General features: G+C 37.6%; 1 protein-coding gene across 1 annotated transcript in view; it reads right to left on the bottom strand.

The window, feature by feature from the left end:
• Nucleotides 1-19,627, bottom strand: part of LOC150075329 (protein argonaute-2-like) — a 384,361-nt gene that overhangs the window by 147,992 nt on the left and 216,742 nt on the right. Inside the window, exon 9 of the mRNA XM_090388732.1 lies at nucleotides 18,656-18,727. Within this exon, the coding sequence (XP_090244858.1) occupies nucleotides 18,656-18,727 (72 nt within the window). The remainder of the gene's footprint in view (nucleotides 1-18,655; nucleotides 18,728-19,627) is intronic.

Genomic DNA, 19,627 nt, shown 5'->3' with positions numbered 1-19,627 from the left:
CGAAAAGACGAAGGTTAGTGGTTTGTGGTCTGAATTCAATGTAAAAGGTCGGGATTGTGGGAGCTAAATCAGCAATGAAGGGGAAGTCTAATTGGGAGTCAAAGTGGAAAGAAACAGGGGTGTTAATCAATTGTGGTTAAAATATCTTACTTTTGAAAATTTTACAAAAACGTATGACCATGTGAACATATTGCTAGGACCCCTCCCAGGTTCTTGAAGGGGCCAGTCAAGTGAGGGATCCTAAAGCTTAAGCTTCATTAGCTTCACTGTTAATCAGTCTTTGCACATACTTCTATTATTTCCTTTCATAATTTCCTTACATATTTTATAACCTTCTTTGCTCCGTGTGTTATTGCCAAACGTTTGGAAATATTATATTATTGCAATTTTTTTGTGATTAATACATGTTATTATTCACACACTTTCTTAATATTCAAATAAAAATAAACACATGACATTTTAGGGCAAAATGCCTCAAGTTGCACAGTGAGTTAACATGCTTACAAGTTCGTGCAAATGCCAGATCTGTTCGCAGCTGACTACTAAATAGTTAAGATTGGCATCATTATGTAGTAGGGGCATGTGATGCAAGAAAGCAAGTGTATGAGCTCATGCAGCATCAGCCAAAAAAAAAAACACACCATTCCCTCAAAATGCCTGTCCAGTTCCTCCTTAAATTTATTAAACCTATCAACTTCCACAATGACAGATGGAAGTTTGTTCCAGCAATTAACCACCCGCTGGCTAAAGTAAAATTTCCGCACAGCTATTCTACATCTGTCTTTTCTTAATTTGAATTTATGCCCCATTAGGTTTGTATCCTGAACAAGTGGAAGAATCCCATCAGAAATCAGTGTGTTCAACCCATTCAAGGCCTTATACACCTCAATCAGACCACCGTGCAGGTGCCTAGTCTTCAGCCACTGCAATTTGCAGAACATAAGCCTCTCTTGGTAAGAGGATCCCTTCATTCCCCTCACCAATCTTGTTGCCCTTCTCTGTACACACTCAAGCAAATCTACATCCTTCCTAAAATGAGACCTCAAGACTTGTATGCAGTACTCAAGGTGTGGCCTGACCATTGCCTTATACAGAGGGACAATCACCTCCTTCTCCCTGCTAGCAAAATTCCTATATATACAGGCTACTGGGGGAAGGGGGGATCGAAATTCCTTCGATCCACCCTGCCCCGGTAGCCTATCTGCATTCCTCAGAAAACTTCAAATCTGACTGCACAATTACTCCCAGGTCTTTTTCATTTTCTACCACCTTAAGTGTAGTACCACACAGTTGGTACGTTTCTCTGAGGTTACTTCGACCCATATACAGTACTTTGCATTTGTCAAGGTTAAACTTCAGTTGCCACTTCTTAGCCCATCTGCCCAAATTATCTAGATCCTGTTGCAGTAGCACACTGCCATTACTGTCATTAATCCTGCCAACCTTTGTATCACCTGCAAACTTAGACACTAAGCCTGATATACCTTCATCAATATCATTGATAAATATAAAAAACAACAGAGGACCCAACACCGAACCCTGTGGGAGTCCACTAATAACATTAGTCCACGAAGAGCAGCACCCATTAATTACCACCCTCTGTCTTCTCTCACACAACCATCCTTTTATCTATTGTAGCAACTTACCCTTAACACCATTCGGCTCAAATTTGTACAATAGTCTTCCATGCGCAACAGTATCAAAAGCTTTCCTGAAATCCAAATATATGATATCAAAATTATTTTTTGCATCCAGTTCCTTTGTAACCACATCATATCCTATCAAATTTGCAGACTTTCCCTTAAACCCATGCTGTGTCTTAATTATTGCTGCAGTCTTGTCTAGATGATCCTGCAATGCATCTTTAACCAGTGACTCCATTATTTTACCCAGAACAGAAGTTAAACTAACTGGTCTGTAATTACTCATGTCACCCTTTGATCCCCCCTTTGTGAATTGGGGATACATTTGAACATCTTCAGTCCGTGGAGACCTCCCCTGAGTCCAAGGATGCTCTCATAATTATGACGAAGGGTTTGCTTAGTTGCTTTGCCGCCTCCTTTGTTATAACTGGATAGATCCCATCCACCCCAGGTGCCCTTTCTTATATTTCAACAATTTCTCCTCCACTTTGCTCTCAGTTATTACAAAATCATTAAGCACCACGCTACAATTTGATAACCTTGTGGCATTTTCAAACCTTAATAACTCCTCATGTGTGAATGTAGATGCAAAATACTCATTCAGTTTGTTTGCTATCTGAGCAGGATCATCAACAGTCGAACCATCAATATCAAGTGGGCCAATCAGATTCATCCCCTTCCTTTTAGAGTTTATATAAGTAAAGAAATCCTTGTTGTTTTTCTTAGCATCTTTTTGCCAGAGATTTCTCGTAATCTGCCTTCGCCTGCCTAACCTCCTTTGTTACCTGATTACACACTAGCTTATATCTAACATAGGCTTCTGAATCGGTTGATAATTTATATGCATCCCATGCATTTTTCCCCTCTGTCATGAGTCTCATTAGTTCATTTGATAGCCATTTAGGCATAAACCTTGAACAATATTGCTTAATAGGTATGAAACTTTTAGTAGCATCCACGATTAATTCCTTGAATGCTTCCCACTTAGAATTTACTGTTGGTAACATCGTCAGTTGATCCCACTGTACAGAATTAAAAAAAAAAAAAAAACTACCTGAGACCACTGTACTCACCTTTACGGAAGCAAAAACCCTTTCCTTTACCATTCACAGTATGCATATTTCTCATATTGTGAATACCTTCATAATGAATTGCTATAATATTGCACTACCTCGAATTATAACTCTTCATCATGAGAGAAGACTATTATTACTTATTCTCAGCTGATGCCACCACTTAGATGGCACCGCTTCAGACCTGACTGGCTCCTCTTCGGTGGGTGGGCAGGCACCCTGGAGGTGCAATGATGGCAAGGCAGTTGTGAAGTATAAGTCCACAATATGAGAGATGCCTGATGGTGTGTGGTAATTTGAATTATGTTGTATTTTAGGATAAAAGCCTCAAGTTGCTCAATGAGTTAACATGTTTAAAAGTTAGTGGAAATGCATCAGATCTGTTTGCAGCTAACTACTAAATAGTTAAGGTTGGCATCATTTTGAGTGGGAGAAGACAAGAGCCGTAATCAATGGACACTTCTCTTCGTAGACTAATGTTATTAGTTGTGCCTCCCAAGGCTCAGTGTTGGGCCCATTGTTGTTTCCAATGTTTATCAAAGATATTGATGAAGGTATATCAGGCTTATTGTCGAAATTTGCAGATGATACAAAGGCTGTCAGGATTGTTAGTGACAGTAAACTACTGCAACAGGATCTAGAAAATTTGGGCAGATGGGCTGAGAGGTGGCAACAGAAGCTTAACATTGACAAATGCAAAGTACTGCATATGGGTAACAATAACCCCAGAGAAATGTAGTAGTAGTAGTGGCACATGATGCAAGAAAGCAAGTGTAGGAGCTTATGCAGCATCAGCCAAAAAAATTCTCCACTACTTCCACTACTGGAAGTAGTGGAGAATGAAAAGATATATTGAGGTAAGTTTGCATTCAGATATGAAGTACGTTATGTAGTTTCTAGTCATTTAAATTATAATATCACTCTTATACCACGTGGAGTTTTAATATTTTATTTAGGTGTTACCTAAACTAATATACAATGAGTAACATTTCAGGTATCTTGCCGATAACCCTCATCAGACCTTGCTGTTGGAAGACAAAAATAACATATTTTACATTGAGCAGATCTAAATAACAATCAACTAAGATGTATTTACATATGATCAATTCTAATTTACAAAAAAAAAAAAAGATGAAAAGTTCTAGTTTATAATAACAAATTAGCAATTAGCATATCTAAGTTATGATTACGATCTAAAGGAACAATTCAATGTTACAATGATCTATTTTTAGTTGCAATTATGGTTAACCTGTTTTTAATTAAATAAACTTCTTAAATGCTGACCGATACCTCCTGACAGACACTCAGACCTAAATGGGCAAGAGGCTCAAGTCAGCAATACATTTTTATAGGTAAGGTATTCATATAGTTAGCCAATAGGAATAGAGCTGGTTGCCTATCCTGAATCCAAGGTGCCTGCGCGATGACTTTTGTTCTCGTGCTCCGGGTTGTGGTGTAGAGGATACCTGTGTTGACCTTTGTTCATCAGGTGTGTAGGCTGTTTCTGGGGTCTGGAAGAGGGTGTACGCTGTGTGCTCCTCTGGTCGATTCATTTTGCTTTCTTTCCTGGGACCTTATTTCTTCACTTATTTTATCTTTAAAAAGATGAATATACTGGGAGGTTGAAATCGACCTCCAGTATATTCATCTCGTTCCGTTTTCTATTGATTGCTGAGGATCCAATTAATACGATAAGAAAGGCTTCTTTAAATTTTCTTCTGTTATATCTGTGGAAAGGATGCTTGTGTTACAGAAATTCCAGGTGTCACCACACTGGAAGGCCGGGGAGAGCTGTATCAGATTGTTGAATTCTGCCATATTCTACATCTTTTTTGTGCTCTTTTATTCTACACTGTAGGCATCTGTACGATTCTCCTATATATATACACTACCGCATACACACTATCTTATACACACCTTATCTTATACACACCTCTAGGATTATCTGGGTTGTTGGGCTGTAGCTTTATGATCTGTTTGATGGTGGCTGAACTTTTGTAAAAGGTGAAGATCTTGAATTTCTTGGCTTCTTTGGCTATTTTAGAGCTGATTGAAGGTATGTATGGTATACATATGGAAGTGCTTCTTCTGTCGATACTAGGTTGTGGTTGTTTATGGAATGGACTTGGAAGTGTCTATGATGGCTCTATTGATGACATGGATCGGGTATCTGTTTTTTAAGGCAACTCTGGTTATTGTATTTAGTTCCAGTTGTATATTATCTTCACTGAAAATACTGTAGGCTCTCTGGATTTATAGTTTACTATGATGCCGGTATCTGTGGGTTTTCTGAAAACTTCCATATGTAGTTTTTTTTGGCCTTTCTTGAAAAAAGGATGTCCAGGGACGGAATTTGGCTGTCATTCTCAATTTTTATTTTGAAGTTGATTTATTTAAGTAAAAATAGGTTAACTGTAATTGCAACTAAAAATAGCTCATTGTAACATAACTGTAACATAGACTTGTTCCTTTAGATTGTAATAACTTAGATATGCTAATTGCTAATTTGCTATTATAAACTAGAACTTTTCATTTATTTTTTATAAATTAGAATTGATCATATGTAAAACATCTTAGTTGATTGTTATTTAGATCTGCTCAATGTAAAATATAAGTTATTTCTGTCTCCCATCAGCAAGGTCTGATGATGCAAAATGCCTGAAAGATTACTCGTATATTAGTTTAGGTAACACCTAAATAAAATATATTAAAACTCCACGGGGTTAAGACTTGTAATTTAGATATATTATAATTTAAATGTCTTGTCAACGATATACAGAAATTTTTCTAGACAGGATAAGGTGATTATTCCTTTGTATAAGGCAATGGTCAGGTCACACCTTGAGTATTGTATACAGATCCGGAGGACTCATTTTAGTACTGATGAAGAGTTGCTGCAATAAGTACAGAGATGGGCAACGAGATTGGTGAATGGAACAAAGGGGGGTGCTCTTCCCAAGAATGGCTTCAGTTCTGAAAATTACTGTCTGGAGACTAGGCATCTGTGAGGTGATCTGATTGAGGTGTTTAAGGCTTTGTTTGTTGTTTTGGTTTTTAGGAGCATTAGCAACTAAGGCCATATTGCTCTGGAATATGCGGTGGTCATTCCCTGACCTTTCCGCATCCTCCATATTTGGTGGTGACGGGCTCGAACCCCGGTCTAATCAAGAAGCGTGTGGTACGCACTGCTGCTCCTTCCCACCTGGCTACGGAGACGCCTCGAGGTGTTTAAGGCTTTGAATGGTTTGAGCAAGCTCGATGCTGATGATGTAATCCTTCCTCTTGCTCAGATTACACACGAGGGGGCATAAATTCCTATTAGGTAAGGATTGTAGGATAAATATGAGAAAGCTAAGTTTGAAAAAATTCAAGGAAGAACTAGACAAATTTGTTAGAGGGAATGTGGGAAGTTTTGATGTGAAAACATCTATGGCAGCACTAGAGTAAAACCGATTAGTAACGAAATTTTCTTACAGAAATGACGCAATTGACGTCACTTCCTATTAGGTGGCTGTTATATTTTAAATGACATCACTTCCTAAATGACATCAACTCTGGTTATTCTGGCATCTTCGAAGCCACTGAAGAAGCTTCTCGTGTCAAAAAAGGAAAGTTCAAAAACAGAGAATGAAAAAAAAATGCAGGCTTTAATAAAATCTGCTTCTCAAGATTTTGATCAACATCAACCTTCTAAGTAACGTAAATAAGTTTCGATTAAACCATTTTAAAATTTACATGGTTTTGATTGAAGAACCAACAAAAAAAAAAAAAAAAAACAAATTGCTTCTTGCAGTAGTTTTTGATTATGACACCATAAAAAAAAAGTAAAGTGCAGCCATTATCAACCCAATGCAGGATGGAAGCCTCCTCAACAATTCATGCTGAGGGAAATGGACCATAATCTGCCACGCTGGTCCAGTGCGGGTTGGCAGATCGACCGTATTCAGCAGTCAGGGGCTTGAACCCCGGTCTACTCAAAGAGCGTGTGCTACTGCACTCCCGCTCCTGCCCACTCGGCTACGGAGGCCTTGTTATGACACCATACTATTCTGCAAATGGATTTCACTAATTATTGAATTATAAAAATACCAAATCTAATTTCAGTTAACAACCTATAAGAATATTTCAAAGATGGCTAAAACTCCAGCTGAGCGAAATAGAGAAAGTATGAAAGAATAAAAGCTTAAAACCACTGAAGAAGCTTCCCATGACGACAAAAGAAAGGGTTCAAAAACATACAGAAATGGAAAAGGAAAAAAAAAAATGCAGAGTTTAGTAAAATCTGCTTCTCAAGATTTTGATCAACATCAACCTTCTAAATAGACTTCTCATCAAGAAGCTGGACTGTTGATATCATGAATTCATATTCAAGAATTTCCGAGGATTTTCAATTGATTTCTAAACCAGCTAGACAGAGTATACTGTAACAACCAGCTTGGATGGCATCATCCAAAAAGAAACAAAATCATATTTCAGCTCAATCACCTGTTGTACATGACTGTAACTCCTATAAAGAATTTGAATGACAATTTCTGAAAATACATTTGGAGCTGTTTGTGATATTGATTATGGTATGAAAATGATGTAAAATTGGGCATTCCAGGAAGTTCTGTTACTTCTTAGAATTAACCAACTGCAGACATAATTATGAAGGCTTGTAATGCTTATCGAGCATCTCTCAAAAATAATTCCATTCCAGCATTTTCAAAGAGCAATGGTTTTGTTTATCCTGCTATTCCACCTCATTTGCATTGATTGGATTTAGTGATGGAGTAGATCATTTCTCCTCGTATACCATTAATGGAAATTAGAAACCTAAGACTGTTTCAGCCAATACGGAATTTTGGGCCAAATTATAAATGTTCCTGTCAATGTTAATTCGATGGTCAATCATTTGCCTTGGAGTATAGATTATATTATGATTACTGCTTTAACATTCATATCAAACGTAAGAAAATTTACAAATCTAGTTATTTAATGGGATTGGTTCGTAAACGAGATGTAAGGGTTTGGTTAAAGTATCTACTTACAACTCCTTTGTACTATCTGTATTACATGGAGATTGACAAAGCATTCTCTGATGTGGTGCTCCTACATCAGGGAAGAGAGCCTAAAAAACTTCAAGGGTTGTGTTAGGGTTGTTAAATATACAAGAACAGTAAATCTTAATTGTTTATACAGTAACATTAGAAGTGTCGTCAATAAAATGAGTGAATTCGAACTGCTGGTTAAAACAAGTAACGCGGACATAATAGGGCTTACAGAGACGTGGTACCACCCGGAAATTGGGGATGATGAGTTTATGTACGGCTTGTATAATGTATTTAGGAAGGATAGGGTAGATAGAAGGGGTGATGGGGTAATGCTTCTTATCAGAAGAAGCCTGAGTGCGATGATAGCTTTCCCGGATTCAGACATTTCATATGCTAGTATAGAGTCTGTATGGTTTGTTTGTTTTGATTTTTTATTGGCGCATTAGCTTCCAAGGCTATAATGCGCCAAGACCAGGTCATATATAAAAAATTTTAAACATTCAGTGACCTAAGAGTCTGTATGGCGTGAGATAGTTGGAAACAAAGGTATAATGCGAGTAGGAGTAATCTACAGACCACGTGATTGTGAAGATTATGACAAAAGCCTCTACATGCAAATGGAATGGGTAAGTAAGCATCAATGCCTTATTATGGGTGATTTCAATTTGCCTCTAATTGATTGGAGTAAATGGGAAGGAAACTCGACATGGGGAACAAAATTTTTAAATCAACTAGATGACTGTTATTTGTATCAACATGTCAGGGAAAGTACTAGAGAAAAGAATATCCTAGACCTCATCATCACACATGAATCAGATGACATAACAGGGCTGACAGTAGAGGAACCAGTAGCAGGAAGTGATCACGGAGTTCTACGGTGGATGATGACAAGAGAGGTAGCAGAAGTAAAAGGCAAAGGAATGGGTTTTAATATCAGAAAAGGAAATTACGATGCCTTAAGGTACTACATGGCCTCTATTAACTGGGTAGATATCGTGCAGAAAATGAATACATTTGAACTGTGGTACGCTTTTAAAACATTAATCACAGATGCCTTGAATGTGTATATACCATTAAAAAATACTCCACGAGGAGGGTTCCAAGTTCGATGAATAGTGAAGTTGCCACATTACTTGAGCAGAAAAAGGTGGCATGGAAAGGTTACAGAGCAATAAAAAGTACTGAAGCCTATAACAGCTACAAGATGATGTGTAATAGAGACACAGAAAAGGTTTGACAGGCAAAAGCAGTTTATGAGAAATCACTAGCAAACAGAGCAAAGAGGGGGGATAAAGAATTCTTCACATATATAAATGCCAAGAAGAGCAGGACAAACCAGATCGGACCTTTATGTAAGGGAAAAAGGGATAGTATTAAATACACCAGCTGCTGTTGCAGATGAACTCAACAGTTATTTTGCATCGATATTTACAAATGAAAAACCATTTGTGGCAATGAGAAATTGTGGGAGCGAAGTTAAAAAATATGTAATTAATGATATTGAAATTTCGCAAGATTATTTAATGAAAAAACTTTCGAGCCTACAGACCAGTAAGGCTGCTAGAGCTGATGGAACATACTCTATAATCTTAAGGGAGGCGGCAAGCGAGTGCATTGAACCATTGAGGCTAATTATGCGAGCATCGCTAGACTCTGGGGAGATTCCCTTGGATTGGAAAAATGCAAATGTATCTCCCATACATAAGGGTGGCTCTAAAAGTGAAGTTGGAAATTATCGACCTGTCAGTCTAACTTCAGTAGTAGGGAAAATCATGGAGGCAATGATCAAGGGTGGAATTCAGGATCATTTGGATCGAATTGAAATTCTCAAGGATACTCAGCATGGTTTTGTAAAGGGAAAATCATGTTTAACAAATCTGGTTCACTATTTCGAAAGGGTCACTCACAAGCTGGATTTAGGGAATAATTTCGACATTGTTTATTTAGATTTCAGCAAAGCTTTTGACTCAGTCCCACATGAGCAGTTGCTTTATAAGCTGGAACAGGTTGGAATCACTGGGAAAATCCTTAGATGGATAGAAGGATGGCTTCAGGGCAGGAGGCAGAGGGTTGTGATAAATGGCTATTCCTCAGATTGGGTTGATGTAAGAAGTGGTGTTCCCCAAGGATCAGTATTAGGACCACTGTTGCTTTTAATTTTCATAAACGACATTGATGAAGGGATAGAGGGTGTGATATCTAAATTTGCAGATGATGTTAAAATTGGTAGAGTAGTTAATGATCACTGTCAAGCTGAGCTTCTTCAGAGAGAGACGTAGATAGACTTCAGGAATGGTCAGAAAAATGGCAGCTATGCTTTAATCCAACAAAGTGTAAGGTATTACACCTGGGAAACAGTAATCCCAAAATAACTTATTCACTTGGTGGAGTTCAACTAAACCCAGTACTAGAGAAAAGAGACTTGGGTGTTACGATACGGTCAGACATGAAATTCTCTGAGCATTGTAAACAGGTTGCAAGGAAGGCCCATGGTGTCCTATCGATGATCTATCGAACTTTTGCAAGTAGAGACAGGGACGTGATAATCCCATTATATAAGGTTTATGTTAGACCATACTTGGAATACTGTGTTCAAGTATGGAGACTGCACCTAAAGAAAGACATCGAGCTTCTTGAAAGGGTGCAAAGACGGGTAACTCGCCTGGTGAGATCGGCAAAAGGGAGTCCTTATGAAGAAAGACTTCGAATATGTGGGTTGCAGAGTTTGGAAACTAGACACCTTAGAGGAGATTTGATTGAGGTGTTTAAGGCTCTGAGAGGCATCAATAAAATGAATGAGGACGAAATTTTCAAGATTATAAATGATGCTAGAACTAGGGGACATAAATTCAAGTTACGGGGGGGAGGTGTTTAGATTGGACTGCAGGAAGTTTTATTTTAGCCAGCAAGTTATAAATTACTGGAATAAGTTGCCTTCATGGGTGGTAGAAGCCGACAGTTTGGGGAAATTCAAAGGTCATCTGGATAGTACTTTCCAAAGGTCATCTGGATAGATAGAACCTATAGGAAACAGTATGAACCGCAAAGATAGCTATGATAAATCAGCTGGCGTCTGTTTCTGCTGCAAAAGCCTCTGGTAATATCAAACTCCACTCTTTACAATTGCAAGTGTATGTATCATATTTTAGCTATCAAACGCAGTGTAAGTAAATTACCTATTGAACTTGTATTGCAACCTCAAATTGATGAAACTGTCAAAAAATAAATAAATGCTTTATTGAAATGTTAAATGTGTTCGGATTCTTTTCATTCCTAAAACCCTTTAACCTCGTCCAAGCCAAAGATGTTTTCACACACGAGGGGATATTAAAAAATTCATACCCTGACCTAGATAAAACATCAGTAGGAAGATGCCATTTTTAATATAAGTTGTCTACATATTCGATAACTAACATGTGAAATTTTATTTCCATAGGTGATTGTACACTAGAGGTGGAGCCTGGATTCTGAAGAAGGATGGTATGGTTGACAAAGTGGAGTATCGAGCAGTGATCAAGTTCCTGCATTTGCAGGGCAAGAAAGCTCAGGAAATTGGTGAAGAAATGAAAGCTATGTATGAGCAGAATTGTCCATCTTATGACACTGTAAAAAGGTGGAAACAGGAGTTCCAGTGCAGTTGTACAAGTGTCTTTGACGAGCCAAGAGAAGGAAGGCCATCAACATCCACAGACAGTGAGATGGTTGCAAAGGTTGAGCAGCTGGTGCTGAATAACAGACATGTGACAATTAATTTCATCGCAAATGCAGTGAGAATTAGTTGTGGGTCTGCCTGCAGCATTTTACATGACTATCTGCACATGTCTCCGGTCTCTGCACAATGGGTTCCAAGACTGCTGACGCCTTTGCAGAAGCAAGGTTCTCACCAAATGTTAGATTTGTGTAACGGATGTTTAAAACTTTTTTGATCGGCTGGTGATAAATGCTGGGTGTACCAGTATGATCTGGAGACTAAAGACAGGTCAAACCATTGTGTGGATGCCACTTTGATTTGTCTCAGGAAGTCATTAATGGAGTGGAATCGTGGTTTCAGGCAAAAAGTGCAGACTTCTATGATCAAGGCATTAGACAAGTGATCCATAGATGGGAGAAATGTGTTACTATACATGGAGAGTACAAAGAAAAGGATTAAAGTTCCTGTGAAGTTTCACCTTTCTAGATCTATTATTTCTAGGTAAGGATATGGACGTTTTGATACCCCCTCGTAAAATGAAACATCTTTCATGCATACAGGGTGCACATCAACCATCCGCAGGCTAAAGAAAAATTTCCACACATCTATTCTACAACTGTCTTTCCTTAACTTGAATTTATGCCCCTCAGGTGAGCAATCTGAGCAAGAGAACAAATCCCATCAGCATTGAGCATGCTAATAACATTCAAGGCCTTACACACCTCAAAAAGATCACCTCGCAGGTGCCTAGTCTCCAGAAGTTGCAATTTGCAGAACTTAATTTTTTCTTGGTAAGAGCAACCCTTTGCTCCCCTCGCCAATCTTACTGCCCTTCTCTGTACTCATTCTAGAAACTCTACATCCTTCCTAAAATGAAGCCTCCAGACCTGTAAGCAGTACTCAAGGTGTAGCCTGACCACTGCCTTATACAAAGGGATAATCATCACCCCATTATCCCTGCTAGCAAAGCTCCTGTATACCACTGACAAGACCCCATGACCTGCTCTGGCATCCTGTCTGCCATGCTCAGAAAACTTCATATCTGATTGCACAATTACCCCCAGGTACTTTTTTTTTGAATCCTCCACTACCATGAATGTAGTAACACACACAGTTGGCATGTTAGCCTGGGGTTACTGCTACTCATATGCAGTACTTTGCATTTGTCAATGTTAAACTTCAGTTGCCACCTCTCAAGTCCATCTGCCCAAGAAAACTTGGGCAGATGGACTTGAGAGGTGGCAACTGAAGTTTTAAGTAGTGGAGGTAGTGGCGCAATGAGTACTGTTAGTGTGAATACTAAAGCTGGGACATCTGGTAATGCTGATTCTCATATCCAGGTAGGTGGTGTGGAAAACGTAGTTAAAATTGGCTGCATGGTTGAACAGGAGGTGCAGTTAGAAGATTTTGCTGTAACAGATTTCACAAATGGTAAGATAATATTTGGAAAATCAGTTCAGCCTGATAATATGGTTTCTGATGTAGATGGTTTTTATTCGGAATCGGGAAGAAGAAGAAGAAGTACAGGCACAAATGTTCGTGAGAGTGAAATAATTGTTACTAACGTACAGGATCAAAGGCAGAGGTACCCTGACGTGTCTACTATTTTTGAGCTTGTAATAAAGTTGAAGAAAAAAGTTATTGACTACATGACTAGTGAAAATAATAAAGTGACTAAAGCTGCAACTAATTTCTTACTTGACGTATGGATAGACATGGAGACTATATCAACAGAATTAGTCATTGACAATGAACGTCTTAAAACAAGGGTAGAGGAGATGGAGGTGCGTGCCAGTTTATTAGATGACATTGTAAGAGGGCAGCCTTTTCTATCTAATGTTGCAGAACAAAAGGGGACTTATGCGGACAAGGTTAGGGCTGGATTCAGCCAGCCTCAATTAGGTGAACCGGTAATATTAAATGATATCTGTATGGTGGATAATAACAGGAAGTTGGGCAAAGTGGCAAGATTAAATAATAAGGTTATTTTCACGGCTGAGGAGTCCTCAAAACAGTATAAGTCAAGTCAGGAAGTTAGAGGTTATTGTTAACACATTAAAGAAAAAGTTTCAAGAAATAATAATTAGAAATCTAAGAGCTATACGAAATAAAGGAGTCTTAGTTGAAACAGATAATGATAAGGATTTGGATAAACTCAGTAAGGCAGAGGTAATTTTTCAAAAGGGTATTAATCTGGATAAAGTAAAGTTAAACCCTACCATCTTAGTGTATGATGTACCTAAGGAATTAACTCAGGAGGATATTATTAGGGATTTATATAAGAAAAACCTTCAAGATTATGGATATGAGGAGCAAGAGGGCATTGTTTTTAGATTTAGTAACAGTTCCAAGGCAAGGTTTAATAATTGGGTGATTGGGGTAGCTCCTCATATGTTGCAAAATTTGATGTGTAATGACAGGTTGTATTTTGGATATACGTCACACAAATTCAGGCATTTTACAGTTGTGACTAAATGTTTTAAGTGTTTGGGGTATGGCCACTCTATACAACACTGCACACACAAGACTGTGTCGTGTGGTCATTGTGCTCAGGGTGGCCACCTTTTTGTTGATTGCCCAAATAAAAATAAAGATCCATGTTGTGTGAACTGCAAGCGCAGAGGTAGAGCTTATGATCACTCATTAAGGAGTAGTAGTTGTCCTGATTATAAAAAGGCTCTAGAATTCGCCAGTACGCGTACATATGATGGATAACTGTAGTACTTTTAATATGAATGGTAGTTTTCAACATAAAGATGAAGGTAGTGTGCTTAAGTTGGTTCAACTCAACGCCCAAAGATGTTGTGCGGTTACTGATGAAATTAGAATGGTGGCCGTGCAAGAAAGTGTTGACATTTTGTGTATGCAGGAGCCGTATATTGGTTCCTTTGCACATGGACATAAAATTGTTGGTTTTTCTGCTGATACCAGAGTTATAAGTGTAGTTGATGTGAAACCTAAAACAGCAATTGTGGTCTTTAATAAGTTATTTCAGGTAACTGTCCTCTCTGGGCTGTGTAGTCAGAACTCAACATGTGTGAGCATTAGTACTCCTAGATTGTCTTTTAATTTAATATCTCTTTATTGTCCTCCAAGTCATGAAATTGTTAATTCTATCCATTATATGGAAACTGTTTTCAGTGAAATTGGTTGTAGTAATTTAATTATTGCATTCCAATGCAAAGTCTAACTTATGGTTTAGTGGCATGACTGATCAAAGAGGTCGCTTAATGGAGGACTTTATTTTAATGAATAATTTGTGTGTAGTCAATATATCAGGTCAGCCTTATACTTTTAATAATGTTCATGGCAGGTCGAACATTGATTTGACTTTAGTTACTCAGGGGTTATCCAGACGAATCTGTCATTGGCTTGTGAAAACGGACTATACGAATAGTGATCATAGATCTTTGGTTTTTCATATTAATTTGGCTGATTTAAATACTTCTTTAGATTTTGATAATTTTGAATTAACTAGATTTACTTATAAGAAGATTAACTGGTCTAGTTTTGCACGGTCAGTGGCTTTAGATTTTTCAGGAGACAATATGGTTAATTTGAATTTTTTTAAATGCTTGTGAGTATGCTGCTTTTGTTCAGTCTTCATTGCTTAGAGCCCTCAGTTGTGCCACAAGAAGACAACGAGTTAAGAGGCGAGTTGTTAATTGGTGGAATGTGGAATTGTCCAGGTTAAGGAAAGAAGTATTTTTATGTAGGAAGGCATATCAGAGGTATAGGCAGTGGGGGCTGAATGAGGCTCAATTTTATCACGCATGTTACAGGAATAAAAAGAAAATTTATTATAGGGCTATTTATGAGAGTAAATTAAAGACTTGGAGAAATCTAGTTACTAGTGTGGGCAATACAGATCCTTGGATTAATTTATAAACTAAGTACGAATAAAGTAAGACCTGGAGAGATAATGAATACCATAATCGTCAATGGTGTAGAAACAACTGATTGGATTACAACAGTGCAGGCATTAACATCGGAGTTGTTTCCTCATGAGGAAGAAGGGGGAGAGACAACAGAGCAAGAAGGTATCAAGGACTCTAATGTAACATACCTTGGATCTGTTGATATCAGCTTATTTACTTTAGAGGAATTGAGAGCCGTTTCTAAGAAAATTAACATTTCCGGGGATCGATTTAGTAGAGAATATCGCTGTTCTTAAAGTGATTGAGCTTTATCCTAACATCTTGTTAAACTTATATAATAAATTCTTACTTCAAGGTACCTTTCCTGGGATCTGGAAAGTTGGTTTGATCAAGCTGTTAGTTAAGCCGGGTAAAAAACCAAACGACCCAAGAGGGTATAGACCAATTTCGTTATTGGCCAATCTTGGCAAAGTTTTTGAAAGATTGTTATTTTTAAGATTGAACCAAGTCATGGATAAAGATGGTTTGACCATGCCTTATCAGTATGGTTTCAAGAGAGGGCATTCTATGGAGGATGCCATTAATGATCTCATGAACTTCACCAACCAGGCAGAGGATAAGTATGTGTTAGCCATCTTTATAGATTTTACTGGAGCTTTCGACATGGTGTGGCATGAGAGTATTCTGTCTGCATTAAGGGGTATGCAATGTCCAGACTTATTGTATAGGATGATACAGAGTTATTTGTATTGTAGGAAAATTATACTGAAAGCTAAGCATCTACAGTTTAATAGGAATCTTTCGAGAGGGTGTCCTCAGGGGTCTGTATTGGGCCCACTTTTTTGGAACTTAGTACTTAATTTATGGCTAGAACAATCATTTGAAATTCTGCATAAGATTGCTTATGCAGATGATTTGTTTTATGTGTTACTGGTAAATCCAGGGCTGTGCTTGAAATAAGAGTGGCCCAGGTATTGGAAAGTCTAGTGTCATGGGCTGATCTGCATAAACTATTGATATCTACAACTAAAACTGTTATGATGCTTCTTAAGGGTAAACTAAATTATGTGCGATTGCCAAAAGCTTTAATTAAGGGAAGGAAGATTCCCCTAGTATCTGAGGTGAAATATCTAGGTATAAGAATTGATGATAGATTATGGTTTTTCCCACATTTAAATTACTTACACGAAAAAGTTAAAAAATTTAGTGCAGCAATAATTCGTTTAACTAGGTCAGATTGGGGGTTGAAAAGGAAAGTTTTAAATTTATACTACAAGGCAGTCTTCTTACCCGTAGTTGCGTACGGAGTATCAGCGTGGTACATCAGAGTTACTAATGTTAAATTTAAACAGAAATTGTTATTGATTCTGCGCTCACTATTTTATGTTATTTCTAATTTGTGCAGAACAGTCTCAACGAATGCTATGCAGGTTTTGGCCGGGCATTTGCCTCTAGACTTGTACATTCTGTACATTGTACATTGTGTATTAGGCCCTTTGTTATTACTTAAAAAAAGGCATAGTGGTTTCTTTCATGAATATTACATCTGATGTCAAGGTACATCAGATGTAATAGAGATAGCTAAAGCTAAGAAAAATGTTCTAACACAGTTGATTGGTATGTGGCAACAGAGATGGGATCTTAGCGTAACTGGGGAGGTGACTAGATTGTTTATTCCAACAGTTAAATTTACTTATGATAGTAACAACAAATGGTTTTTTCCTTCTATGGTAACATCGTTTATTTTAACTGGCCATGGGTCATTAAATTTTAAACTACATTACTTTGGTCTAGTCAGCTCTCCTTTATGTACTTGCGGTCAACCTGAGACTTGGAGTCATATATTATATGATTGTAGTTTGTATGTTCAACTTAGAGAAAGGCTAAAAGTGAAGATTGGTAATTTAGTTAGAGGCTGTGAAAGTGATCTTATTGCTAATCAGGATAAATTTCAAGCACTCCAAGAGTTCTGTGTAACTGTTTTTCAACGGAGAAGACATTGGAATAATTTAATGATTACTAATTAAGATTTGGTTATATACATTTTGATTATCTCTGTTTTTTTTTTAGTTTGTTTATATTATATGTATATGTGTGTGTGTATATATGTATATAATTTTATTTTTATTTTATTTTTTTTTGCTGGCTCTCAGGTGTGGATAGCCTGGGAGCAGGATTGCTGGCACCCACCGGTATAGCACTACTTCCGGTGGGTGCAGGATTTTTGTGCATGAGGCACTTAAAATAGAAGACCAGGCCCAGCACCAAGTGAATATGGGCCATTAGGGTCTCTTCACCACCGGCGAGCGGCTGTGCAGGTGACAGCTGCTCCCTGGTGGTGAAGAGACCTTCCATACATGTCTATTTTGCAGAGGTTCTGCACAAAGTCAACTTTATCAGGTGGAGATAGACGGAAGTCTAGGTGCCACCTTAGACATAATAATAATAATAATAATAATAATAAATAATAATGCCCAAATTTTCTAGATCCTGTTGTAGTAGCCCACGGTCATTACCATCATTAACAACCCTGCCAACCTTTGTATTGTCTGCAAACTTGGACAAAGCATAAGCTTTAATTAACTACCAAGAAACTGTCGTTTTCATTGTGGTGGTAGTTGTGGGGGGGGTGTAAATTAATAATTAAATTAAATTAGACATTAGGCTGATATAGCTTAAACTGAGAATATAAAGATTAAGTTGAAACCACAACAAACTTTATAAAAAGCTTCCGATTTGCTAGTAAATAACATCAAATGAAAAAATAACAATTCAAAGTCAAATATCAAAACCCTAACATTGAGGTGCAGTATGCTTCAAGATGGGGCTTAGAGGGGAACAGGCATTCTGGATGTTATCAGACAGTCTAAAACACTGATGGATCCAATATCTTTCTATTTCAGAAGATTTAGGAGAAATCCGGTTGGCCTGCCTCCCTAAAATCCACTCATGCACACCTTCTCAATGGCAAGCCCTGTTACATCACTTAGGTGGCAACAAACGTGTAGAGTGGTTCTCCTCAAGACGCCTCATCAGCGTGAAGAGGAAAAGACCAAACCGTCCAGCATATGACAGTAAGACGAAACAAATGGCCTGCAGTCCCCAGCAGCTTTCACTCCCCCTCTTACGGCAGCGAGAGGATCAGAGTGAAAGCAGAGGGTGCTAAGAATCACTGGGTACAACCAGGTTGCCATGCACGGAAACTGAACTTGGCCTGTTACAACATAAGATCGCTCATCGGTGAAGACAGGATATTATGTTATCAGGTTTACATTTCTGCAATAAAAAAAATAAATAAATAAAAACAGAAAATAGGAAGAAAATAGTAAATAGTTACCTTTATCATGGTTGATGTCTGCATATCTGTTAATTTTTTAATACACCTTTGACCTGCTACTATATTACAGACCTAGAAAAGCAAAAGTAATTCTGCATTAAAAAGTTGGAAATATAAACTGTATTTAATAAATTATCATTGATTATTTTTCTCTATTGTTAAATTTTCAAATGTAACAATTAATTTTAAAACTGTTTTTAATGTCCATTGTAAAAATAGACAATGGACAAAGAATAAAATCACAGGAACATAATTGTGAATTAATGTACATAAAATTATTGATATTTCATAATAGTTTTAAAAACTTGCATTGTATGTGCTTAATTGCACATACAATGCAAGTTTTTTAAAGTAGGTGTATGCATTCCATGAATGCATACACCTACTCCAATATTAAAGACTGGATACATGAATAATATTCTTGTATAAAGCAGTATATTTTTGCAATTTAATAAGTAAACTTGGACAGCTGAGAGTCATCTCTTCCACCCTTGAATAGGTTGAGCACGCTGAATTCTGATAGGATCCTTCCACTTGTTCAGATTACGAACCTAAGGGGGCATAAATTCAAATTAAGAAAAGACAGATGTAGAATAGATGTGCGGAAATTTGCCTTTAGCCAGCGTGTGGTTAATTCCTGGAACAAACTTCCATCTCTCGTTGTGGAAGTTGATAGGTTGAATAAATTTAAGGAGGAACTGGACAGGCATTTGGAGGGAATGGTGTGTTTTTTTTTTTTTTTTTTTTTTTGGCTGATGCTGCATAAGCTCATACACTTGCTTTCTTGTATCACATGCCACTACTACTACTACTACCCACACCTGCCACAGGCTATATTTGTTTCTAAAATAGTTTTTTTTTTGCATGTATGTATCCAATAGAATATCAAGCCAATCCGTTTTAGTTCTTTTAGTTCAGAACTGATTTAAGTATGGTCTGAAACTTAAGAAGAAATCCTTGTAGTAATATAGA

This window comes from Mastigoproctus giganteus, chromosome 14 (genome assembly GCF_048544385.1).
Source record: "Mastigoproctus giganteus isolate SK-2022 chromosome 14, ASM4854438v1, whole genome shotgun sequence".
Lineage (NCBI taxonomy): Eukaryota > Metazoa > Arthropoda > Arachnida > Uropygi > Thelyphonidae > Mastigoproctus > Mastigoproctus giganteus.
This window is presented reverse-complemented; position numbering and strand designations above follow the sequence as displayed.